Source organism: Centroberyx affinis, unplaced genomic scaffold (assembly GCF_046629955.1).
Source record: "Centroberyx affinis isolate AG114_WGS23_722 - 3 ecotype Tasmania unplaced genomic scaffold, CSIRO-AGI_Caff_v1 ptg001715l_1, whole genome shotgun sequence".
NCBI lineage: Eukaryota > Metazoa > Chordata > Actinopteri > Beryciformes > Berycidae > Centroberyx > Centroberyx affinis.
In genome coordinates, this window is record NW_027280125.1 from 101,696 (window position 1) to 129,328 (window position 27,633).

The following is a 27,633-nucleotide window of genomic DNA, read 5'->3' on the forward strand; positions in this document are numbered from 1 at the left end:
GTGCATGTACGCCCGTCTCTCACTTAAATAGCAAATTTGCAACTGTAAGTTAGTCTACAACATGACATGAGTAAACATTTCACAATTTACATCATCTGCTGCTGCTGCTGCACAGCTTCAAAGAAGGTCTGGTTCCAAGGAAGCTGCAAACTCCGCCTGAGATTAAACACAGATGAAAGCTGACACGAAATTAAAACCATCCAGAGAGTTAGACAGCGCAGTACAAATCTCGGTAGGATACAGCAGCGATTAGGAAAACGAATTCAATTTCTTCTCCTTTTTCCAATTGAATCTTGGCCTCCGCGACCACAGATGGCGACAGTCTTCCTCTGGATGCCTGCTCGTGCTCGCTCATCTGCTGACATTGCATGCTGGGAAGACTGTCGCCGCCCTGGCAACAGACATCAAAATAATACAATCCGCTGCCAGCGTTTTCGGGAGGAAGAAAATCCAATGTGGGTTTTCTTTCACGTCTAACATGGACAAATTGCAGGCAGAAGATGCGCGGTATCTGAAAAGGTAATAACGGCTCGCTTAAAAAATATGTTATATGTCTATAACAGGTCTGTTAAGATAGCTGCCAGGATGCTACTCCTTCAAAACATGACAGCCAGCTGTAGCAGGCCATTTAAATGAATGACCGAGTGGCTAACCAGGCCAGTGGGCTATCTCTGTTCATAATATTTACAGTAATGCTGTCCTAATGTAGTCTGAATAATGTCTTACAGCTAAAAGCAGCTAACGCTAACGTTAAAGGTGTGTATATAGTGTATGTATTTTAGTTTATGCATGTCATGTCTCTAAATGACCCACAGGAAAGTGAAGGGGGGGAGTTTGGATGTCCACCCGACTGAGAAAGCGCTCGTCGTTCAATATGAGGTGGAGGCAACTATCCTGGGAGAGCTGGGAGACCCCATGGTCGGAGAACGCAAGGAGTGTCAGAAAATGTGAGTATATAACCTGCTGTCACTAGACTCAAGGTTCAGACTATATTGTATTAAATTAAATTGTATTAAAAGTATTACATTGAAATGTATTTCAAATTCTGATATTCTGACTGAGAATATCCACAGAACTTGAATGGAGGGAAACGACACTTCCTATTGTATCGTGGTAAATCTTTGGAACACTTAATATGGCTTCCATACAATTTTGATAAGATAAGATAAGATTGCACTTTATTGATCCCCTTGGGGAAATTCAGGTGCCACAGCAGCAATTGACGGACAATGCCAAGAAGTAAAGTATGTGTCAAGTACAAAGTAATAAAGGAATAAAGGAAATAGCTACTAATATAGAATAAATGTAATGTAGGCTACATAATATACAACAATAGAAACAATAGAGACAGTGCAAATAATGCAAATGAATGCAAATAATAAATGCAATTCAGATAGGTCTATGGATAATGTCTCATGCACCAAATCAACACTGATTTCCATGACAACATTATCAAACATTCTATGGCAGGCAAGTGTATAAGCCACACAGTGCTCTCTCTAGTTGCTGTGACTTTTATTTATCACACCAATTGTTTAGCTGCAGTGCCTTCATCAGGGTGTGAAGAGCAATGCCATGCATTTCCTTTAAATAGCAAATGCCCAGGTGACATTCAACCAACAACCAATTGCAAATATAGAGCGCACTTAATAGTTTTTCAAGACATGCAAAAACAGCATTTTTATTCATAAATAACACCAAATGATATCCAATAGACCAGAAAAATATCAGAATCCATCACAATAGACACGACAATCAGAAAATATTAAGTTAGAAAAATATACATATTTACATAAGACATTAAGTTAGAAAAATATTAATATTTACGTACCTCAACAATATCCTATTGCACTAGAAAAAAAATCTCATACATAACTGCAAGACTCAATTGGTCCATTACCAGCATACAATTACAATAACAATAGATTGAAAGTATTGCACTAGAGTTGGGATGTGTTTGCATCAGTATGAAACAAAAAAGTCACAGAAAGTAGAGAGCAGTGTGTGGCTCAGCCATTTATATTTGTTTATTTCCCAACAGTCAGCACCTCATTGGGTTAGATTTGAATGGGAATTAGTGTTTTATCAATTCATATTCTATGAGCATATCGCTAAGGATGCTGCCCTAGTACATGATGTTTCTCTCAAAAACTGTAATTTTTATATTTCATATCTTTGTACCATTCCCAGCATTCGCCTGAAAAGCTTGAATGCCAACACTGATATAGCCTCCTTGGCTCGGAAGGTAGTGGAGGAATGCCGCCTCATTCACCCGTCTAAACTGCCTGAGGTGGAGCAACTGCTCTTCTATCTGCAAAACCGCAAAAAGACAAATGGTAATGATGAGTTTACCACGACTACATTCATCTAATTATGAACAACACTGGTGCCTTCATAGTAAGAGACCAATTTTTAATGCTGAGTAATGCTTGTACTTTGCCTTTCACAGACAAGCAAGAGAAGCGACAGATCTCACCTAGAGACCTCACGCCATACGCAGGAGTGGAGGTAGGGCTCAGAAGAGAGAAAGAATGTGTGTGTGTATACATGCCTATTTATTTGCACTTGTACACGTGTTATGTGTTGTATATGTTTATTGTGTGTACATGTAGGCTATGCGTAGCCTGATGATAGTTCTCACGATGATAACTCCTAACTCTGAGGTCACTGTGTTAAAATGTTTCTCCCCCTCTAGCTCGACGAGGAGGCCAACATCAACAACATTGATGACTATGTGGAGCTGCTCTATGAGGACATCCAAGAGAAGATTAGAGGAGCCACCCTCATCTTCCATCTGGCTCAGAACTCCGACAACCTGGAGGAGCTCATGCAGAATAGTACTTGCTTTGTTTTTAGTTCTCAATTGTCTTATTCAGCTAAATGTATAGATTTTTTTATATTGTGTATATTCAATGTATATTACACACACACAAACACACATTTGAACAAAAAGTGTCCAAAATACCATAAAACTGGTACTGCATTAACAATGGCAGTTACAATGGGGGAGATTTTACATACCTGCTTGACAAAATGTTGATGGACCTCATGCAGAATTTTCTACATTCATTTTTCTTTACATCCAACCTGCTAAAATCAGGCCTTAATCAAAGTATTATTCAAAATGCAGCCATTTTCTGGGGTTGATCTGTTGCATGGCAAAATGGAGCCAATCACTTAGTTCCAAAAGTGTAAACCCCAACCAATTTTGTAAATTCTCAAACTAATACTGGGATAAAAAAGGATTTTAACAGATAGGACTGATCAAAATAGTGTAATTCTCCAGCCTAACCATCCATCCTACTGAATGAGCAAAAACCCCTCTAGCCATACAGACCTACTTAAGAACAGTTGGAGAACAGATTTAAAAACTAATTCCAGACAGTGAAATGTAGTGTGCTGTGCAGATATCATTTCAAAGCTCCTTTGGTACACAGCTCCTGGCCTAAATCTTTTGGATGTGTGCACTATCTTTGTTCTTAGTATAAAATCTGACTTTCTGACTTTATCAACTCTTTCACTTTGCTCCCCATTCCATTTGAAAGAAAACACAGCTCAGCCCAAGTCCTATTCCCTTCCGTGACAACGTGGCTGTTTCTTTCACAACAGCATGGAGCCATCATCCATCGCAGCCGTCATGAGATGGCATAGCTTCATTTGTAACTGTCATAACGCATCGTCAGTTCACTTTGTCTGTCGCACCGCATCAAGTGGTCACATTTTGATAAGAGCCGAATGTTCATGCGAACCAAGAGGCCTGGGGTCAGTGTGGAAAGAGGAGAGGAACCCTGGGACGCACGTCTTTACATTGAGAATCACCCATAGCTCAGCGCCCCAGGAGCCTCCGACCTCATCGCATTCCCCCACGCTCCTTTAAATTAGCTTCCAGTGCTCCCCGCAGCACTCCTCTCCCCCCAGTCTGACTCTGATTGACTTCCACACACGCTTTTTGCACTTCCTTTTCATGCTCCTTCCTTCCCTTCCCCATTCCTCCTCTTTACCCTTTCTCTCCCACCTTGCCTCCCTCTTTTTCTTTTTCTGACCTCTATCTCTGTATGTCCTTGTATGTAAATTTGAGTGTGTCTTGTGTGTGTCTTTGTTGATTTGTGTGTGCCTGTGTGTGTCTGTCTTCAGAGACGGCCCTGGGAGCCCTGGCCAGAGTCCTGAGGGAGGACTGGAAGCAGAGCGTTGACCTGGCAACAACCATCATCTACGTCTTCTTCTGCTTCTCCAGGTAGATAACCAGACCCTTAGGTTGAGGATTCCAAGTTAGACTGATGTGTTTTGGGGTTTTAATTTGTTGCCAAGGGTAAATGGATATATTTTAATATCCATTTTCATATAAACACATATATGGACGGGCAAAGAGGAGAGAGAGTGTGACCACATAGCATTAGCAAAATGTACTCCCATGTATTCCAAGCACATGTCCAGTTTTCCAAGTTGGAACACTCAGACCCTGTTGATGTTTCCATGTTTGCAGTATTTCTGCATTTTAACAACGCTGTTGGACGACCCTTACAATCCTTGGTCTTTGCTCTCTTCTCTATGTGTGCCTCTCCCCCTTTCTTACAGTAGTCATACAACTTTGACAATGTACCTAGTCTTGAAATTTCACTCTCCAACTGGGGGTTCGGAAACACTAAAATTAGCCCTAACTAGAATAATACATAAACGTCTGTCAGGACTGATTTAGTTTGCAAGAGGACGTGTGTAGGTCTGAAAACTGATCGTCATTCTTGGCTCTTCTCCATCTCCGTGTTATGCTATTTGGATTGTGGAACGATTCAAGTTGGACTGATTATAAGTCGGACCAGGACACACTGTTTGACTGAATGTGTTTTGACTTTGACAGTTTACTTTGTAAACTATTTCTGGGGTGACGGATTGGGTCATTGTAGCGACAGCTCCCAGCTGGAATCCCAAATTTGATTTCAGTTTTGAAAGTCCACTTTTGGATATATGGAAGTCTTTTTCTTTCTTCCCTTCTTATTTTCTCCTTCAGTTTCTCCCAGTTCCATGGCCTGGTCACACACTATAAGATTGGGGCTCTGTGTATGAACATCATAGAACATGAGCTGAAGAGGTACGACCTCTGGCAAGACGAGCTGCAGAAGAAGAAGAAGGCCTATATCCTTTTTTAAGGGTTGTCCCACTGAAGAATCTTTGCACTCAAGGCCATTTTTGACTACTGAAAATAGGTGGTGTTAGTATACAAGGTATTTTATGTGTGTGTGACTAGGAATTCAGAAAGGGACCACAACTAACACTTAGCTTGGTGATAATTTGTCAAACAGTCTTCACGGCCTTCATGGTATTAGAGGACAAAGCCTGGAGATTATTACTGTGACACTCTATTCAATGTTGTTTGGGGAAATTGAGTTCCTTGACTGATTGCACATGAAGAAGACTCTGAGAACCAGACTCTGAAGAAGGAACATGAGAAGGCTTTCAGAAAGTACCAGAGCCTCCTGATCAAGCAGGAGCAGCTTCTCAGAGGTATTGCTGGACTTACTGTGCAAGGATTTTATTCTATAAGGATATAAATCTAATTTCACACTTCTGAACCAATCATGCTGCAAAAGCCAAGTAAGATTTAAGCAAGTAAGCAACCTTAAAGCTAGGTTTATTCCAGAAATGTCCTGTTTCTGTAGTAAAATGCAGCTTGATGGACAAGTTCAACCTGTATACTGCTAATATGGCAAATACTAACTAAAAATAATAATAGTCTGTTTCTGGCCCTAAGCAATGTAAAAAAGCAACATTTACTATTGATAGTACAGTGTTTACTGTCAAAGTTTTCTAGCTGTAGGCTAATTCTGTTCTGTCTCTTATGTCTATATTTGACCCTGTAGTTGCTCTGTTCCTGCTGTTGAACCTGGCTGAGGACACACGCACAGAGCTGAAGATGAGGAACAAAAACATTGTCCACTTGCTGGTGAAGATCCTGGACCGGGAGGACGAGGAACTGCTGGTGCTGGTGGTCTCCTTCCTCAAGAAGCTCTCCATCTTCCTGGAGAACAAGAATGACATGGTGAGAGAGGGATGGATGGAGTGAAAGGAGAGGAGAGGAGGAGGAGGAGTAAGGGAGTTAGGGCTGTATGTGTAATGAAGGGAAGAGCGATGGAGAGAATGAGAAAGCAATGAATAATGGTAATCTGGTTTTCTTCCACAAGAGACCCTGCATCCCAGTAAGCAGTGTTAGGGAGGTGTAGATACAAGGAGGAAAGGAGGATGGAGGTCTAAATTTTAATCTGTTCATTTGAAGGAAATAACTCATTATCAATCATTGTGTTAAATTCCTGGTCTGTTTTTTGCTACATTATTATACATTATTATTCAAAACAGTTGTAATGGGTGATTTTTTTCACCATAGTTCTTGTCAGTAAGATTCTTATTGCTGAGGAACAAGAATGAGATTTTGAGTAAGGAGTGGTTAGAATGAGAGAGTGGTGAGAGAGAAGAGGTGGCATGGATGGGGTACTTATGAGAGCAAGGCTGTCAGCTTCATTGGAGCATCTCCAGCCAAAGACCTACAGTAATTAAACCTTCTTAACAGCTATAATTAATGGGTATCTAAATCTAACCGGCATCTAAAAGCAACATTGTTTTTGTGACATCAGCTTAATTAGTCAAATTTAAAGGAAGCAACCATTGCTTTATATTTGTTCTATAAAACACTCCCTGGCTATTTTAATAAATGGCTGTTACCTTTTAGAATAGCAGTTGAAACCACGCTTATCAAATTTCAATTTAAAAAATGCTTAGCGGGTCCACTTGTAGCCCCATGTCCCACCGTGCTCTTACAGGAACCTCACCACTCAAACTTTCCCTAATCCACTCCCACCTGGTTCCAATCTCAGACAGTTTGTGGGCCTTTATCAAAGCCAGACCCAGTTAGGAACTGGTTTTATCTCCTTGTTTCCCTTTTAGTGTATCTTTGACTCAGATTAAAGAACCCTTCAGGGGTTTAGGCCCACTCAAGCATGTGTCCAGCAGGAAAATAGTGGTTTCAACACTTTTACTCAGTCGAGTATATCAGTTTACATCAGGGAAAAGGGTTTCCATTTACAGTAAGGACCTAAAGGTTTAATTGATTAAAGGAAGACTTATCACATAGTTATATGTCATCAGATTTTATTTACACAGCAAACATGTTTTGACCACCTCCTAATCAGATAAGACTTTAACAGTCTGATAAGAGCTTTTTTCTACTCCTGTCACTAATGGAATGGGAATGTCATTGGTAATTGACACAGGCTGTAGTTGATTATACAGCACGAGGCCTGGGTTTGTGATGGTGTGACTGGAGCTGGTTTTGCACACAGTAGCAGTTAGTACTTTTTAACTGGGAGCAGGTTGTGTCCCCATTATGTCTCACTGTGGCTGTGGGGAGACCACAGGAGAGGGAAACCGACATGTTAACAAGTAATACTGGACTGGCACTGCCTGTCACACTCACAAGACAGACAGTCACAAGCACATGGACGCAATGACAGCATGTGGATGTAGTGTAAACACTTCCGAGGCTCTTACAGTTTCATACGTTAATGACATAGACTCCCCAGAGAGAGAGTTTGGCAGTCATGTGTTTGTGCTCGTGCTGTCTTGGGTGTCATCAGCTCAACACCTCCACCTGCCTGTAAGCTGTGTGTATCTACTTCAAGCTGGGCACCCTGCTTAAGAAAGATAAAGGTGAATGCAAGATTTGTACAACATTTTGTCCAGATATTTACCAAATTGTCTCAGTTAAGACACAAACCTAGTGTCCAAAGGAAAACCCCACATCCTGGTGTATTTGAAAGGCTTTCTTGGAGAACACCATTGTTGAAATTTTGGTTTCAACAGAAAATAGGAATTAGTTAAAGACATCTTTTTGTGCAAATCCAGTCTCATGACTTATACTTTTGTGCATGATTCATGTTGTTAGGGTAGTAGACAGCATGTCAGAATGTGGGTCTTCTCACATAGGGGTTGATTTGTGAAAAGTATATAAAAATATAAACAGACCATTCACTTTGCCTCATTTTGATAGATGATCACTAGAGACCAGTCCTATCAATGCACTGTGTGGAGACTAATGTGCAGTTTAAAATTATGGGAAGTGCACCGAACCAACACAGAGAGCTTCTGAGGCTTATGGATACCCTCCTGTTTATTGCTCCATGCAAACACATGCTAAGCGCAGAGGCATGAATTGACAACTAGGCTTATTTAGATACTAAAGGCAATTTCATTCAATACAGATTACTTCTCTAAATGTGTACCAGAATATCCAATGGAACAATGTGACTTGAATTACCGCACCTGTGTGATGACAAATCAGTGACTGTCTCTTCCTCATTGTGGTATTGGCAACAGAAAACTGATGAGTGAAATAGGAAGGAATTTGTCTATGGCCTAATTGTCTATGGGTTTTTTTCACCCTGGCCATGTCACTCCTATCCTCATCTGCTCTTTGTGTATTTTGTACCTGTTTATTTGGCTGTAGGGCTGCATTGTTCCAAACTGGTGGAAAATTTTATGAACTTAATATTGAACCAGTGACACAGAAAGGAAATTAGTCATTAGATTTTTTTCATTCAGTTCATTCAAAGCTTATTTTCAGTTTTTTTGTCCATTGCCATGTCTTTTAAATTAAAAGGCAGAGGATAAGTTTCCATTGTGCAGCACATGTGCTTTGACATGGTATACATCAAAAAAAAATTGTCACACAAATAAACCAACATTTACTATAGCCTACAGCCTGCTTTGCCGTATTTAGCAGGCAATACTGGTTGGCGAATCAGCATACAGTTAGGGGCTAAGCTAACGTACTGAATGTAATTCAAAGCAATTAAATATTAAGCCTAACTGTGTTGTCCCAGGCTGAAGCGTATGCAGTGGAGAAGCTGGCCAGGCTGGTTCCCTGTGACCACGAGGAGCTCCAGAGCACCACCTTACGTCTCCTCCTCAACCTCTCCTTTGACACCGGCCTGCGCAGCCAGATGGTCCAGGCAGGACTCATTCCCAAACTCTCCTCACTGCTAGGTAATAAATCTGAGTGTGTATGAAAATTTGTGAGTGTTTTCCCATGTAGGTGTGCTCAGTTGTTTGTATTTGCTTGTGCGCGTCTGTCTGTGTGCGTGCTTATGGGTGTGTTTGTGCAGGTTCTTAGTGTGCTTCAGTGTTTTTGGATGCAAGTTTTCACATATGTGCGCATCTGTGTCTCTGTGTGTTTATGGTGGGGATGTATTTGGCTGTGTATCAAGGCAACCATTATTTCAGTCTCTCTTACACATGACATGAGAAATACTCTCCCATCCCAAGTCAGGAGTGGAGCCTCTATTTCACTGCCAGCAGATGCAGTCTGCTATTATTGAGGCATGTGTGTGTGTGAGTGTGTATGTGTGTGTGTTTAAAATGTCAACTGTGTGTGTGTGTGTGTGTGTGCAGGTGCAGGGCTTTTACAAAGTGTCTAGACCACAAGCTGACTCTGGTGACCATTAGAGAAATGACTTCCTGAAAGGAGTTTCAGAGCGTGTGATTGGTGCGTCAGCTCATCCAGGGGGTCATGTGGCATGGTCAGACGCATCTCTGATGGGCCTTTTGAAGCCTCTCAGGGGGAGGCTCGGGTAACGGCGCATAATTAATATAATATATTTGTTAGAATAACATGCCAGAGCCTCTGCACAAATGTTGTTTTTGTAGGAGCAGGCCGGAGAGGTGGAGAGGTCTTCAGAGATTTAGGGAGGGCTGTTGAGGAGGGAGGATGGGGGTTGTACTTTCAGGAAGTGAGGCACACACATAATATAACTTAACACTGAAATATCACCCCCCCTCATGGTTCTGACGTTTTTGAGGTTGCCTGTGTATGTGTGTGTGTGGGTGTGTGCAATGCTCTCTGTATGTGAACAGATGTGTCATTAATCATCCCCTTTTCGCTGTGGACTTTCCTCCTTTCAACCGAGACACTCTGCCCAAGGATTCTCGTCTTATCTCCAGAGAGAAAAAGAGAGTGGGGGGGGGGTGCTGATCAGCTGGTGTGAGGAGACGGCCTGCCATTCTCCCATCCAGACCTCAACTGAGGTCATGACCCCTACTGATAAGATGAAAGAGGAGAGGGAGCCACCACTTGTCATCATCGCCTCCCTCATGAACCCACCACCTGAATTTGGATTCAAAAGCAAATCGGAGATTCCTCTAAGTCAACTTTTCACTCAGACAGCCTCCTCTTCCTTTCTGTTTTACAACACTGAGGTTCACCCCCAGTTCACGTACTATGATTCAGCATGTTTACTATCATCACGCTGCAAAAGCACATGAGGAGACGCTTTAAAAGCGTTTTACCCAATTTTGTGGCGTATGATGTCTCTCTTTGAAGACCAAACCAGCTTTCTTATTTACCCAGAAAGTGCAATAACAACAGAGCGGCACTGTCCACAAACCTAGCCCAGACGCCTCTTAATGCGTGCGGGTGTAATTTTATGAAGGTTAGGCGGTTTTAAATCAGGCTGGGGTGTAATTGGAGTTTAGCTCTCCCACTAACTGCCCCTGAACAGTCTAGTTAATTCTTAACAGCTCCCCTCACCTTTTTTTTCCTCTTGCCCCAACCCTACTAGTGTTTTGAACATTTAATGGGATCTCTCTCTTCGCCCATAAAGGATCCTCCATGTTCCTACCAGCAAAGTGAGGGAGTTTGCCAGGTCAGGAGGGACTTAATGTGCGTGTGATTGTTGTTTGTGTGTGTGTGCGTGCGTGCGTGCGTGCGTGTGTGTGTGTGCGTTTGCATGCGTGTGCATGCGTATGTGCTTGGGTGTTTTCATGTGCATTTTAAGGTATTGGTTGAGGCAAAGGATTGCTAATGAGAAGCACATGTTCCGGCCAATCGTTGCCTGCGCTGGAAGGGCCAGAGCAGCAAGCAGCGTAGCTTTAACTTATTAAAGGCAGTAAAATTGATGCTTCCTCCTGTTTTCCCAATTAAAGCTAGAAGCCGTCTCTTTTCGGCCCCCTCTCCCCCTTGTGTTTCCAGGGGTTCACTGAGCACATCTGGATCCAATAGGCAGCGATAAGGCTCCCTGTACGGCCACTGACCGAACACGGCTGGGACCAGTTTGAACTGGACTCGGTCGGGGCTGGTAGGGTGGTGGGCGTTACAGGAGGTCTGTCAGTGGTTCTGGTCCAGTGAAGACCCTCTCTCTTAACACTTCTCTTAATGAAAAGTCCCCGGGTCAAACTCTGGTCTGAACTCTATTAATGTATTCTGGCTGACTTCTCCTCAAGGCCTCCAGTCCCCCAGCAATGGCCAAGGGTCAAACTCATAAAGGTGCTGGGCTAGCTGACAGTCTAACACTCAATCCATTTTGTCTTTATCTCTCTCAGGCTGCTGTTGAGGCCGCTCTGTGATAAACTCAGAATATTGTAGTAATATGTATTTTATTTTTGAAATTTTATCCAGTATGGGAAGCTTAGCTTTTTCAGCCATCAGTCGGGTGGACTTAAAAATGTAACTTTTTAATATTGTTTTAGTTTGCTAATCTGTCTGAGAGAATAGACAAACTGACAAGCTCCTGTCAAAATTTGCCAGTATTTGGCTTGTGCTAATTTTGCACCCGTTACCAATTACCCCCAATAGGAATTGCTGTTGAAAAGGCCATTCAACCTATTAGTATTTGCAAAAAATACTCTGTACCTTACAGCTTTCCTAGATGTGGTCATTGACGTCCCATGGAGCGTTAAGGCACAACCAGTCATTCATCCATTGACTTTCCTCCTCCTCTGTTTATGTTGCAGCTGACGAGGGCCAGAGACAGCTGAGCATGTGCATTCTGTACCACATCAGCATGGACGACAGATTCAAGTCCATGTTTGCCTATACAGACTGCATACCACAGGTAAGACTGGCTAATGTACACCGCCTCCAGCCGCAGACAGACACATTAGCATCGGCAGCTAACGGCACCCGGGAATTAATGCATGAGAGAGAGAGGGAGAGAAGGATGAAGAGAGAGAGAGGGAGGGACACACCACATCTGGGCTCAAACCACCAGAGGATGGCTGCTCAGTCTTCTCTCTCACTGTGATGACAACTCTCTGTTTTCTCTCCTCTCCCTCTCTTTCCACTGGTTGGAGCCCTGAAAGAAGCCTTGCGTCATTTCACCTAACGAGCCCCTTTAGTAAATAGAGACCCCCTCTCTGTGTCTTCTCCACAGCATAGGACCTAAGTGTACCTAATTGCAATATTGAATTGGGAATTGCCTTAAATGAGGAGACATTAGCAGAGAAGTAGAACTGTTTGGCCAAAATGAAATTGAGTTATGCTCTTGAAAATGCCATTTGCCACACATGTTAAAAACCCTCAGGCTGATTTCTTTCAAGTTTTAATCAGAACTTTTAGTTGAGTTATGCTTACTACTGATTGAGCTGACCGGGGTCAGTCACTCCTCTCATCATTGCCGATTAGCTAAATGTGTGTTGTGTTTGTTTGTTGAGATTGGGTGTAAATTCTGGCCAGATGTGGCTGGGAGAGTTGAGTGTTTGTTCAGAAGGTCATGTCGCCAGCAGATATGGCCCCTGGGTCCCCCGTGGCACAAAGGATGCTGGGTAGCAGCATGACCAGGATGTGACCTCCGACCCCACCCTGAGGCCCGCTCACTCTCCTCTCACTACTTTCTTCTCCCTCCATCTCTCTCATGCTGTCTGTTTCTCTCTCTCTCGCTTTCTCCCGCTCCCTTTTTTCTTTTCCATTTCATCTTGTTCTGTCTTTCTCTTCGCTCTCTTTCGTCCTCCTCTCTCTCCCTCTCAAAGGCAGGATCCAACTCTGCAAGTCCAAACTTCTTTTGCCTCCTTGTACATCTATCCTCTTTGTCCCTCTTTCTCCTCTCAGTAGAAATACACATTCAACAAACTGCTTCACCCCTTTCCCAGCTCTTATCCTCTCTTACCTGTTTTGTACCTAAGACCTCGCTCTTTTTTATCGCTTTCCCAGGGTAGTGAGTGACCGACCTCTTTACCCTTTTCTAGCTTTTAATGGGGTAACTCCTTTGTAGGGAGGGAGATGCTGGATGTGGGGTTGCCAGAAGAGGGATGTGAGAGGTGAGGGAGCAGGATAGGGGTTGCAGAGGTGAATTGGAGCAGGGTGAAGGTGGAGGTGGAGGTGGAAATGGAGGTGGGGGTGGGGCTGGTTGGGTTGGTTGGTCTGCAGCGTGCTGCTGTGGCCCCGACTGGGCCTCCGGTGGCCGTCTGTGGTAAATAAGCAGAGGCAGGTGCCAGAGAGTCTAGACGGGGCTGATTTGGGGTCCGGGGCCCCTGGTATGTGATACCCAACCCAGGCCCGGCCCAGCCTCTCTCTCTCTCTTTCTCTCTCCCCCTCTCTCTCCCACTCTCTCTCTCTCTCTCTCTGATTGCACACTGCTGACTCCTCACAGGGAAGCAGTGCCCCTCTGCCCCCCACTCCCCCAGCTCAAAGCCTTTCCTGTTTAATGTTAAATCAGCGCAGGAGAGACGGACAGACAGACGGGAGGGAGGGAGCAAGGAGGTGGTGGGTGTTTGGGAGGTTAGGGGATGATGGGTGACTCGTTTTGGGCCCACGCCCACCGTCCCCTTCTCTCTCACGCTCTAGCTCGTTCTCTCTCACAAACACACACACCTACATTTTCTTTTTCTTCGTTTTCGGGCGCTTTTTCGGGCCCCCTCCTCAGCCTCCCTCTCTCTCTAGGGCTCAAACCCCGATGACTGGCCCTGACATGATTGGAGGAGACAGCAGGGATGCTCTTTTCAGTTTTTCAAACTGACAAATTGCGAGCAGGCACACATACATATGGAGAAATGTTGCCCTTCACAGGCTTGCTTTCTCCCTCCCTCCCCCACTTTTTCTTTCTCAATCCTCCTCACTCTCTCTTTGTCACTTACTCTCTCTCTCCATCTCTCCCTCGTCTTGCTCAGTTTTGAGCCTTGGGGCTGAGGCACAAATTTGATTAAGGACACAAATTACCTTCTGCTACCTTTTAGCTTGCACCAGGGAAGAGCAGTTGTGGTTACCCAAAGACTAAACCATGATGACGCACTGTATGAGTTTCTCTCCAAGCTATGCAGATAAATGTCATCAAAAGTATTTGATTCACTTCTTTGATTCTCAAATTTCTTTGAGTTCATCAAAGAAATATGTACAGCGTTGGAAAGATGGGCAAACAGATGTACCATTTTCCTTAAAATTGATTAAACAATCAAGCTGTGATTAAGATTGATTCCGCAATATGTAGGTGTGTAATGCTAAATAAACTGGAACGTTTGACTACCTTTGTACTGTACTATATGTTGGATTAGCAACTGGCAGTAACATTTGAACATTTGATTGACAGCTGATGAAGATGATGTTTGATTGTGGCGAGGACAGGATGGATGCTGAGCTCATCTCCTTCTGCATCAACCTGGCTGCTAACAAGAGGAATGCTCAGGTCATCTGTGAAGGTATGACACACACACACACACACACACATACCGAAAATGATATGCTACACACATGGACGTGAGTTGTACTGCTATACATTTGAGGATATTCTACTGACTTAGATTCATCCTGACTCCTTATCCTAACCCCAACCACCTCTGAGTATCTGTGAAGGTACATGCACTATCTTTCTCTCTTTCTTTCATATGCACAAACACTGATAATTCTTCACTTCATTTTGTCCTTTCCTTTAATCTTTGCTTCGTTTTCCTCTGCTCCCTTAGGTAATGGTCTGAAGATGTTGATGAAGAGGGCACTGCAGCTGAAGGACGTTCTGATGATGAAGATGATCAGGAACCTGTCTCAACACGACGGATCCACCAAGAATCTCTTCATAGTCAGTACCCTTTGTATTCGAACACAAGTGCATCCAGAATCACATATTAGCAAAGGGTAGTAACTTGTCTATTAAATCAAAGGCTGATATTTCGCTTGATTTATCAAGCTTTTCAGAATATGTATGACGATATGTCACAGTTATGATGACCTGATATAGATGCTCACCAGGCTGTTTTTGTAAACCAGAATGTGTTTTGGTCAACTTGCTTGGTTAAATAAGGGTTAAAAAAAATCACTGTTCTTCCCTGGGACTCACCATTGTATTTCTCTTAAAGATGAATGTAGGGGACTTGGCATGCTGCTAAAATCTGTACTTTATAGTTATATTAGTTTATAACTTTATGTCATCCCAATACTTGAACTATTCACAGTATTTATGTGATCCCCTCACTTACTGTTTTCTCCCCATAGGACTATGTGGGTGACCTGGCAGCCCAGATCAGTGAAGAGGAGGCTGAGGAGTTTGTGATAGAGTGCTTGGGCACATTGGCCAATCTCACCATCTCCGACCTCGACTGGGAGCTGGTGCTCAAGGAATACAACCTGGTGCCCTACCTTAAAGATCGACTCAAACCAGGTTTAATATATCAATGAGTTGCATCATTGATTTCAGTGGAGAATTTTACTGTCACATGGTCAAAATGCTTTTTCATTGTCTTTTCTACCCCATCAAGAAATTATTTGAGCGGAAACACTGGTGTGAACATGTTTGAGTGAATTATATGTCCACATCGCTCACATAACCAAGATATTGTTACAGAAGTGTTTTAAACACACAGCTGCGCACACACATGCCTTCACACTCCCTCACACAAGATAACCCTCCCATCTTTCCCTCATCTACCTCTCTTTGAACCCAAAAGCCAGTTCTCTCCCATGCCCTTCCTTAACCTCTAACTACTATCTCTAAATCATATTATCAGTGAGGTGTCACCGACCTAGATGATGTGAGGACGGAGAACACTCATTAGGGCCTGGGCTTTATCTTTACCTTCCATGACCTCTCCACTATATTTTCTGACCTCCTAACCCTGGCTCTTTTTTGTCTTTATCAAAGGGGAGTTGGAAGTCCACTTTAGTATTTTTTAAGTTTCGTTTCATATGGTTGTACCTTTTGTTGCTGGAGCTGTACCTTTTGATCAAAAAGGTACAGCTCCACAGGGCTCTTTGACTTGTCCTCATAGCTGAACTGAATTTAATTTATGGTTCTAGATGGAACCCCTTTTGAAGATTCTACCTAGAATCCTCCCAGAGGGATTCACCTAGAACCCTTACTTAAAGGTTCCATGTTGAGCCCATGAGGCAATGGTTTCATCTGGAATCCCCTTTCTGCAAAGAACCCTCACGTGTTCTTAAGGTTCTGAGAAGAGCTATCCCTGGGGGTTTTACACGGAAACCTTAAGGGAGTTCCCACCTTTCAAGCAGGTTCTATCAAGATCCCTTTTATATTCTATGGGTTCCACTTGGAACGGTTCCAGGCGTTCTACCCATATCATTAAAACATTTTTTACAGGTTTTTTTGTGTTACAAAGAAGGGTTGTTAAGGTGCAAATGGAAAAGAACCCTTTAAGAACCTCACTTTCAAAGAGTGTAGTCTTCCAGACGGCACAGTTAAAAGAGTCAGCAAAGCCCTCTTAACAGCTTAGACAGATTTGAGCCCATATAGTCACAGAACATGGATGTTTTCCCTGGCTGAATGCTCTGGTCTGCACATACACAGGGGCATCGCCAAGGCCAAATGTTAGAAGGTTTAGTGAACATTTGAGCCAGTGCATTGGTCCTCTCAACTACTGTTGCTCCCTTCTACTTTTCCCTTATGTCAGGTTCCGCTGAGGATGACCTCATTCTGGAGGTGGTGATCATGATCGGCACTGTGTCCATGGACGACTCTTGTGCTGCCTTGCTGGCCAAGTCTGGCATTATTCCTGCCCTTATTGAGCTGCTTAATGGTAAGGCCCACATCCTGACTCTATACTCCAGCACTTTGGGTTGGCATACAAAATGGGTCAAAGCTCTTTTCCTAGTGGATTCTAAGTAACACACCTTTTTAACAAGTCTGGATCCCACCCCAAGACTAAATTTATACACTTTGTGTCCCAGGTTGATGAACTTTAAGGCCTATGCTATACTGTACTCACTCAGATACTGTAGACAAGATTAATTGTTATGAACTAGTACTTCTGAAATAGTTATGAACATTAATAGCAAGCCATTCAATAGAATTGTTCTGTGTCATCCCATTTTGAAAATGATATAACTGCTTTTAGTGCCACCACAATAATTCTCACATTTATCTTTCTGCATCCCCTGGCCCACAAGAGAATGAGGTCTTAATTATATTACTTCTAATGGTCTGATTACTTCCTGTCTTAGTTTGGTTTGCACCACCACAGTTTATTTTATTGAATCTAAGATAAGTGATAATCAGAGTTTATTAAAACTAGGTTTAAAATACGTTTAGTAAATCTAAGATTATTGATTTAAACCTAAATGAAAGCAATTAAACAATTCAAATTATAGTGATTGGTCAACAAAAAATCAGTCAAAGATGTTGGCATCTTGACAAAAAGAAAAAATAGCACAAATAGAAAAAAATAGCCCCTGGCTACTCATGTGTGGTTAATTTTTAATTTAAAATTGTTATTTTGTTACCGTTTGATCTTCTAAACATATGTTACATAATTGCCCTGCTCTGCTGTTATCTTAATAATTACGCCAGCAAACCAATGTCAGCTTTGCCAAAAATTGTCATGGCTCGGCTCAAATGGCTTGGCTCAAATGGCTCGGCTCAAATTTCTCTTCCGTTGAGAAAAATCTTTGGTCAAGTTAATGGACTGTTTTGGTTCAGTTCTGCAGGACAAGAAAACAGACAACACCACCGTTAGTAAAATGGATGATATAGGGCTTCAACTAGCCAAAGCCTAACAGATAAGTGCAAATAATGGAGAGGAGAGACAATCCCAACTCAAAGTCTGCTGGTAGAAATTAAAAGAAAGGTATTATCATTAAACTCAGTTAGGTTGAGTCTGTCCCTTATCTTTCTTCGAGGACCTCTCTTATTTTCCTCTATCCACCTAAAAAAATGTTGCTATTATGAAAATTAAACCACCTTGACTGTCAGTTTAAAGTTAACCTTGATCAAAGTTTAAAATGGAGCTTAACAGGATTAAAGGTAATCTAGTAAAAACTAAAATGAGATATAAAAGAAGTTACATTTTTTGTGCAGCAGAATGTATTGATAAACCATGATTCAATCCAGTTTAAAAATGAATCCTTGCTGTTGCAACCCACCCTTACTATTTGTTGTTCCTGTCTACCCATTTCCCATCCCAGCCCAACAGGAGGATGATGAGTTTGTGTGCCAGATTGTCTACGTCTTCTACCAGATGGTCTTCCACCAGGCTACCAGGGATGTCATCATCAAAGACACACGTATCCTTTTGCCCATTTTTTAAAGTATTTTAAGGCATTTCTGCAGCATGAGGTGAGATGCAGTGTGAGAGACGGGACAGGAGATGCAGTCCAGAATGTTCCGAGCACATGGTTTGAACCTTAGCTATAGTCACCATGATGCCCCCGGCTGTGTCTTTTTGAAAAGACCTTGTCTGTAGCACGCCAGCATTACTCCATATTCACCCTTCAGTGTATGCTTCTATAGTAACCCACAGTACCACCCTATATCTCTCGTCACTGTTTATTATCATCTGCATCTCCATAGCAACCTCCATAACCCCTTGATTTATGCCTTATTTATACTTCTGTCTATTCCAAGCTGTCTGTAATCGTATACAGTTGTGGTCAGTGGCGGCCTGTGTCAAATTACAAATAGGCTCCCTGTCCGCATGTTTTGATTGATGTTTTTCTTTCTGCATGGAGAATATAACAGGAATTTCTGATTCAAGGGCTGCTGTGCCTAGGGAGAGGCTTTGGCCTCAGAAAGTGTTCTCTCATCACAGGAAATGTAGAGCGTTGTTCCTCTGGCCACAGGGCACCTGTCTTGTGTCTCCTTTCCTCAAATGAAAGAGCTGGAGCAGAGTCTTTCCTATCCACATTTCCACCATTTCCCCACCTGTCCCCCTTACATTGATTAAGGATGCACTGATGACTGAGGGGCTTGAAAGCAGCATTGAAATGTCCAATAAAGATGATGAAATGTTCTCTTTCCTTGAGTCCCAACTCCAGAGGCCCCTGCTTACCTCATCGACCTGATGCACGATAACAATGCCGAGATCCGCAAAGTCTGCGACAACACTCTGGACATCATTGCTGTAAGTGTCCAGGTGCCTCATAAGAAATATTTAATCGCAGTTCCAGTTGTAGCAATTTTACTGGTGTTCTTTTTTTTCCTTGTTTTCTTGAATTGAAAGTTGATATGATCTTTACTTAGTAACTTCGGCCGTTAATCCAATCCATTTAACACTACAAATTTGCAAAAATGGCAGTGGGAGAAATCAACCATTCTTTCTCACTTCCTGAAAAGTTGAATTTTTGGAGATGCAAGATTTTCATCCAGTGTCAGCAATTTGTAATATTTAGATCAAAAATACATGGGAATTTCCTAACTTTTACAAGGACTCTGTAATATTCTTAATGGGATGGGTTTCAGATGCAGATAGGAGGTGTACACAAGAAACCTTAGCAGCAAGCATCCAGAGCCCTTATGTAAGGAAATGAGACTACTGCAACTGCAAGTCATAGAATCTGAATACAAGAAAGAATTCATACATTTGACTACATTTCAGACTTTCTTTCAATTGATCAGAAAAAACACACAGGTAAGAGGTTAAAATCAAGTAATTCTTCAAATTTTCTTATATAGATAATTATTCATTACCATTTAGACGCAAGCATTAAACGCTTCTACCTTTCGACAGTAGATTTTCTTTCAGTTTCGACATAATCTCCCTTTACAATCAACACCCTTTCCTTTTCCTGGTGTACCCTGGTCAGATTTGACATTAGCGATTAACTAACCGATGAATTCCTGAATCACTTTGTGACTGACAAGTGTGGTCAGCTCCCAGTCAGTGTGTGATCCGTGCCAGACCTTAGATCAGTGTAATTAGCTGTAGATTATAGCCGGGCTGTGTAGTGGGGCAGAGGAAGTGTTTCATTGAAATTATCAGTGAGACCTATTAAGCTGTGAACCACATGAAAGGGAGCCAGTGGGCTCTGGTGTGTGTCAGTGGCTGGACAGCAGAGGTGAGAGAGAAAGCAGAGCTTTGGACGAGTGCACACACACACACACACACACACACACACACACACACACACAATCATTACTCCTTGGAGTTGCAGGGTCCTTTAGCAGCACACGCCATAACTGTGCAGTCTTTTTTCCCCTTTGATCAGTATGTCCCTCCACATGTACAAACACACATAAACACACACGTGGCTCAGTGAGAAACTGTATAGATGGCTCCAAGTGGGACAGAGGGCTAATTCACACGGATATTCTTAGCCTGATCAAGTTTCCAGAGAAATATATTGGATATGCTCTTATGTTATGTATGCACTTCTTCCTCTCCCCTACACTGTCATGAGCTCTGCTAATGATGGATTAGTCCTCATAGTAAACTCATGTTGGGAAACTAATTGCCCAGTCAAAACCAAAGTCATTAAGCCATTTTAGCGTATGATAAATCAGTCCAGTGACAAAAAGTGTCACTGCCACTCTGGGTGGAGGCGGAGGAGGGCAGGGGCCTCCATGTGACAGTCAATAGGCCCGTTTGAGGCCTGGGCCTCGTGTGGCTGTCAGTGCCCATGGGGCTCTGCTTTGCGTCTGAATGATTAATCTGCCGGGCCGGGGCGTCGCAGACCGGAGCGGTCTCAAAGGCCGCCTTTATCTCTCCCCCCTTCGGCCCCTGCAGAGAAAGGAAAACAGAGCTCTGTGGTCGTCCTCCGCCAAGCTACACACGCAAGCAGTCTAGCTAGCCTGGCCAAGGTTTTTATTAGCTGCAGCACACCAAAGTGAAGAGGATGGAGACAACACACACTAATACACATACGTGCTTGCATGCATACTCACTCTCTTGTTCTCTCTGTCTCTGTCTCACATACACATTCTCTGTTTCTCTTATTCTCACAAAAACACCCTCACGCAAGCCTACACACTCCATGGAGGCTCTCTGCTTCCCTGCTGAGATGGATCAATATGGCGGTCAGTCAGCAGGGAGGGATAAGGCGCTCCAGACTTGATGCTTCCTTGGCTCACTCCTGCCACAGAGTGACCGATGGCCTCTCAGTTTACACTCTACTCAGCTAGGATGTTGCTTACTAGAGTTGGCAAAGATGAAACAGAAGTAATTTTAAAGAATATGTAGGCGGTTGGTATTCAGCCAAGGTCTGTGTGTATGTGTGCGTTCATGGGCATGTGTGCGACAGGGTTGGCCAAGTGGTTAGGGAGACCGTCCAATAACCAAAGATCACAGGTTGAATCCCGCAAAAGCCAATTATGTGCCCATCAGCAGTCATGTGTCTTTTTGAATTGCCCTTGAGCCTGTACCTGCATAACTCATTAAGTCTCTCTAGATAAGAGCGTCTGCTAAATGGCCAAAATGTAAATGGATCTGCGGCTGTATGAATTGATCTATAGCCTGCTGTGCGTTTGGCCAGTGCACATGATTTGTGCGGTAATTTCTCTGCTTCCTTCATCCTCCCTCTCCCCCTCTCCCCCACATCCCTCGCTAGGAGTATGATGAGGAGTGGGGCAAGAAGATCCAGAGTGAGAAGTTCCGCTGGCACAACGCCCAGTGGCTGGAGATGGTGGAGAATCGCCAGATGGACGAGGCAGGAGAGCCCTTCTTGTACGGGGATGACGGGGAGCCCTTCATGGGCAATGGAGATATCCTGGAGAGACCCGACCTCTTCTATAGCGCAGGTATTGGGCGGGTTTAAAGAGAACAAGAAGAGTTGTAGCCTAGATGAGGGAAAAAAAGAAGGGATGGAATGGGAGGAAGATGGGGAGAAGTGGGAGGACAGAAGGAATTCACTGCAGCTAGCAAATGATCCTTCCCATTATACATTGCAGGCATGGAAGGGTGTGGGGTGAACACAATGGGAGAAGAGAGAAAGATAGGAGGAGAGAAGAGGAGATATATCAGAATCTGAAAGAATTTAGTGTATATTAGGTAGTGATTGCAGGTGTACGGAGGTGTAAATGGAATGGGAGAAAAAAGGAGAGAAAGAAGTGAGAAAGGAGTCGACTTCACTCAGTAGAGTAAGGGGGTTAGTACATGTAGGGTTTGCAGGTATAGAGGGAGATGGGGAAAAGGTATGAATGGAATGAAAAGAGCGGAGGAGGTATGATGGGGTGATGAGGAAACAGCAGGGAGGAGGAAGGAAATTTGCTGTTGAAGGTGTGATGGAGGAAAGAAGAAAGAGATGATAAAAGGTGGTGGACCTCATTGGTGAAAGTTTCACATGACAATATACCTAAAAAAATTAGATCACGGTGAACAAGCAGCCTAGGTTGACTCTCCAGCATTCCGACATTTATCAAAAGCAGACTTACTCTCACTCTATAATTGTGTATCCTTTGCTTTTGCTTGAGGTCAAAGCACCCCTCTGCTGCTGCTTTATGGCAGTCGTTTTGCACCCGCCAGTTTATCCCAAACCTGCGTGCTTGTGTTGTTCTGTCCAGATGGGATCATTCCAGCAGATGGTGCCATCAGTCCCGAGTTCTACACCGACTTCCAAAATGGAGACCTGGGACAGACCACTGGCTACATCGGCAGGTAATGAGCTCTCCATTCGCCCTACTCCTGTATGTACAACACATACAGACGTGCACACAAAGACACACACTATTACGAAATGCACGTGTGTCTGAAACAGGATTTTGTATATGAATGTAGGATTGAGGCTGTCAGCAGGGCAGGTTGTCTTTGTCCAGAAATACCCACTCTGTCAGTGGGGAAACACAAAACTGTGAGTGTTTACCTTCCAGCTCTCGGTGTCTCAGGGAAGCGGGGCAGCCAGACAGTCAGTCAGCTAGTCAGCCAGCAACCCTGTGGCAGTAGTGCTACCCTAGTGTGTTGTTATTCTGAATCACTATTCGCTGATCTATGTTATTGAACCAGGCCAGGCCTGAGTCAACAACCCTCCCCTATCCCAGAAGGCATCACTCCACCCTCAACAGCAATACTCCAGCTTTGAGAACAAACACACTCTCGCTGTCTCTCCATCTCCCTGTTCCTGTTTCTCTGTCTTTCAGTCTCTCTCTTTTCTTTCTCGCTCACTCTCTTGCGCTTTCTCTCTGTCTCTCTCTCCCTCTCCCTCTCTCATTCCAGTGTGGCTCCAATACATCATCTACTGTAGTCCCAATACACCACTGACATTCCACTGTGAAACATGAAACACAACCTGAAGGCAGGGAATTAAGAATCAATCGTGTTATCGCTAAAAGGGAATATAAGCCTTTGAGTTTCTTCCGCATCCGTTTAGGCCTAATATCTACCAGTGACTAATTTGATGTGCTGCTAAAATGATGAATAGTAGGGGAAATGGAGAGTTTATTGTGAGTAATTTGTCTTATTTATTATCAAACATCTCCTTGCGTGCGATAAAGCTCATGTCGATGGATTTTTTTCCCCTCCGGCAGGAATGTTTGGCTTGGCTGCTGTTGAGAGGCTGACTGTGTAGATAGCAGGACTATGAGCTGAATCCATGCCACAGTTATTTCAGCTTTCAGAGCGAAGGGAGAAGAAGGCGAGAGAGAGAGAGAGAAATCTCAATGTGCGTCCCCTTCACTCGTTCACTGTCTATTTTCCTCTCTTTCTCTCTCCCTCTCTCCCTCTCTCCCTCTCTCCCTCTCTCCCTCTCTCTTTCTTTCTCTCCCTCTCGCTCAGCTTTGTAACTGATACCTTTTAAATATACTGAGAGAGCCCGGGGAATTGGCGTCTGTGAGACTATTTAATTTGGCCAGTGTACTCTTGAGTGATCCAGGTTAACACAATAATCAAAGCCAGCTCCGCCGCTTATTTTAAACTATGTGTGAAACATGGTGTGAATGGGACCTTTTAAAATGGACTTAATACAATCACTGTTATTTGTATGAATATCATAACAAGCTATAATGTTTTGGTTAATTGGAAAGAGCACATGAATGTAAGGACAGTGGGAGAAATTTAGCAGAAGTATTAGAGTGCTTCGGTCAAGTAAAGCATGTCAAACTGGATGAAAATGTCAAAGTGGAAAGAGAGGTGTCCAGGTTCCAATAGAAAGACGCCCGACAGACAGCGTGTGATTGGAGGAGTCTGAACACTAACACGCAGACAGGCGAATCAATGAGCGCTTTGAGAAGCTGTCAGGATGTGACTGGGCAAGGGGGAGTGAGGCAAAAATAAAGGAAAAAGGGAAAAGGTGAACGCCATCGCAATCAGGTGAGACGTGGAGATAGAGAGGGAGCGTGGAGGGGCGGCGGGGTGAGATCTGGTTCTTTACCGGTGCTGGTGTGTTGGTTAGCCGTAACCTGAGCAGTGACAGCAGCGGGAGATCAAAGCGGGGTCGGGCCCAGGGTCTGGAGGAGACAGACGCAGGGGGGCGAGGGGTCACGCCAAAGGAGGAAAAAGGCCTGATTCCCTTTCCTGTTCACTACCAAGGAATGCTCTCAGTGGAATGGGACGTGTCCCCGCACCTCACCCCACCACCTACTGCTGGCGGTCCTCTGGGGCCAAACTGGCATTTGTGGGAACACTGGGGCCCTTTGTCTTAATGACCCCCACCCCCTCCTCACTCTGTCAGCATGTCACAACACACATGGACACACATAACCTGAATAAGGTGGCAGACAGGTTGATTTGCATGTTTCATAATAGGAAATATCACAGCTGACAACAGCTATGTTACCCCTCACTTCTGGTATCCAGACATTGGCACTAATGTATCCCAAAATTATTTTACATACGCATGTAAAACTACATGGGAAACTGGGAGGACCAAGCACAACAACAGAAACAAATAAGGAAGCATCACTTGACCTGCAGGATAAATAAAATTTATTCAGCTACAGTGTTGCTTAGACCTTCTGTCAGTCTCACTTCTGTTACTCCAACAGACAGAGAATCGAGGTCTGGTTCAGGACGGGACAACTGCCCAACTGCCCCTGATCAATATCCAATATACAGTGTGCACTATACAATAAATTTACAGTGTCCTTACGGTCTGAATTTTTTGGTCTCCATCACCATCAAAGTTACCCTGTCCTAAACTTTAGTTCTATGCATGTTCTATTCTATTCTATGCAGTTCTATATCAAGACTCCAGTTTTTAGAAGTTAAGTTCATTGGGGCCCTATACAGATCGTGAAAGGCCTGAGGTCCAGCTGTGTCCTCCTACCAGACCCAGGGTGTAGCCAGTCGCTCAGCCAGCCAGCCAGCCAGCCTCAGAAACAGACAGGCAGACAGGCAGGCAGGCAGGCGGATGGTGTGACTCAGAGCTCCAGTGTTCCTCCCAGCCTCCTTTAGCCTGGCTCTCAAATCTCCCCTGACAGCCGTAGCGTGCGGAGAGGAAAAAGACATATTTCTGCCCGGGGAGGAGGGAGAGGAGATGGCGGGGGTGGCAAGGGGCATAGGCAGAGCAGGGAGAAGGAGACGAGAGGGGGGGTGCTGTGAGCTGCGTAACTGATCGCTGGAAGTGATTTGGCTAAAAACAACACGTCATTATAGGCGCTCGCAGGGGCAAAGCAAACAGCTCGTATTTTAGAAGGCTAGAAGAGGGATGACGGGCCGGGCGGCAAAAGCTCCAGACCCAGAGAAAGGAAGACGGAATGACGAGAGCGGAGAGGAAAGGAAAGAACACGAGAGATGTGTCATTCATCAAAGCCCAGTTTATCCATCACTCCGGCTGCCTGCTCGCTTGCAGCAGGCCCGCTCCGGCCTGACAAGGTGGCTGGGCCCGTCGCAATGACCCCACCAGGCAAACACTCGCACCAGCTGGCCAGAAGATGGAGAGTGAAATCGCCCAGCCTCCCCACCCCCCCGTCGCTGTATCCACATCCCCATAGTAACTGATTTATACGGTGCAGATACAGGCCCTTTATCATCCCCCTCAACAGGCCCCTGTTGCTGGGCGGAGGGCAACCAGGTTCTCCCAGTTTTGGCTGTCAGCCTCCGCCCCGTCATGTCGTTCTGTTTTGACATCTCACCGTTTTTTATGGCTTGGCCGCTCCGCTGTTTACCCCTCCAGCCATAAGCACTCTGTAATTCAGAGACTCATTGGTGATGTCAAGCGGCCGCATTAGGCCAGATGAATATTACATTAACTTATTATGAGCTTTGATTTGTTTTGTATTGAGTGTGTGAGTGGTGAGGCCCTGGGGGGTTTTCTAGAGAGATGCATAGTGTCAGAGCTCCACCTAGTGGTATGATTGTGTGTGTGTGTGTGTGTGTGTGTGTGTGTGTGTGCACTGTGACAGTATGGTTGTTGAAGTGTGTGTAAAGCCATTTCTCTCTCTCTTCTTTATCCACCAGTGTGCCAGAGTTTGTCCCATCAGCTCCTAACCCAGGAGGACGGCCCGTCACTGCCTATGGCTTCCGAGCTGATGAGCAATTCTTCTACAACTACCACACAACTGCCTCCCGGTAAACCTGGAGCTGTCAGTTACACACACACACAAACACACACACACACATATATACTTTACACACAGACATACACATAAACACTGCTCAGACTGCAGCCATGTTCCTCATATCCACACTATGTGCTACCAAAGCTGCGTCTATATTGTGAAGGAATATTATCAACACTACTGTCTGTTTGCTGTCTTATTGAATGTGCGTACAGAATTAAAACCTTGAAAACCTTCTATATTCAGGCCAGTCTTACATTTCATTTGAGCTTTTTTTGTAAATATCTCAGTGTTGACGGTGACTATGTAATGCAAGAATACATACATAACTTATTTGTTTTTTATATGTTTCATGATAATCCAGGGAACCAGTGATTTCACAATGAGATGCATTCCATCCGTTTTACATGTTTGACATTACAGAATGTTTTCACCACCAGTCTCTTAAGGTGATGATTCCTGGACATTTTTAAACAAAAATGGGCAATATTGCCTTCAGTGGGGTTGGGGATTGGCAAATGGGGGGGAATCAATGTATCGTTGCCTTTGTGGGTTCTAATGTGTCTGTGTCATGACCATAGAATTGTAAGGGATAGAAAGGATAGGCACTTGCTCTCCTAGATTGATTCTGCTGACAAGAGGTCCTGTAGTTGCACATGCAAACGATAGTTACGCATGGTAACTTTAGTTCTATGATCACAGGTGGAGGGCTCTATTGGCTGAGCACATGTATGCAGATTTTTAGTGCGCTGAGGCAACTAGATGAGTGGCTAAGCCAGTAGAGTCCCGTTAGAGGGCGAAGCCTGTGTGAAATAGAACTGTACGTTAGACTACTTTATTGTTTTGCCTACACACACAAGTCTGTAACACTGTATTGAATCTATGCGCTGGAACTAAATGTCATCTACCTTTATTGTTTTGAATGTAATATGAGAAGAAATATTATAATATAACAGCCTCTAATGTTTTGCCTTCATGAGAAAGACAAAATGCTTTTTAAATGTGAACGAATATCTGCTTTATTGTTTTGTATTCTTTGTTATACTGTCTTTCATGTGCCTGGAGCGCTACTGGCCTACTGTAATATGGAATAGCCTTTTTCTGTGGTGTAATATATGAAATAAATGGTTGGAATATGACTGGTGTCAAACTGCATATAATACTGAACCTATTTTAGTCTTTTTTTAGTCTTCTAAAAGTAGAATTACCAACAGGTTTTTTGTGTTTTCGTGTC

General features: G+C 43.8%; 1 protein-coding gene across 1 annotated transcript; it reads left to right on the forward strand.

Moving 5' to 3' along the window:
• Positions 1-401: 401 nt before the first annotated feature.
• kifap3a (kinesin-associated protein 3a) lies at positions 402-27,589 on the forward strand. Its single transcript, XM_071528719.1, has 20 exons — positions 402-519; positions 816-947; positions 2,191-2,336; positions 2,450-2,508; positions 2,696-2,837; positions 4,135-4,234; positions 5,006-5,130; positions 5,401-5,499; positions 5,856-6,034; positions 8,868-9,030; positions 11,773-11,873; positions 14,340-14,448; positions 14,713-14,825; positions 15,239-15,404; positions 16,651-16,776; positions 18,161-18,259; positions 19,010-19,095; positions 21,518-21,707; positions 22,470-22,563; positions 26,299-27,589. Exons 1-20 carry the CDS (start codon positions 479-481, stop codon positions 26,411-26,413), a joined length of 2,385 nt encoding a protein of 794 aa, XP_071384820.1. The 5' UTR covers positions 402-478; the 3' UTR covers positions 26,414-27,589.
• The last annotated feature ends 44 nt before the right edge of the window (positions 27,590-27,633 follow it).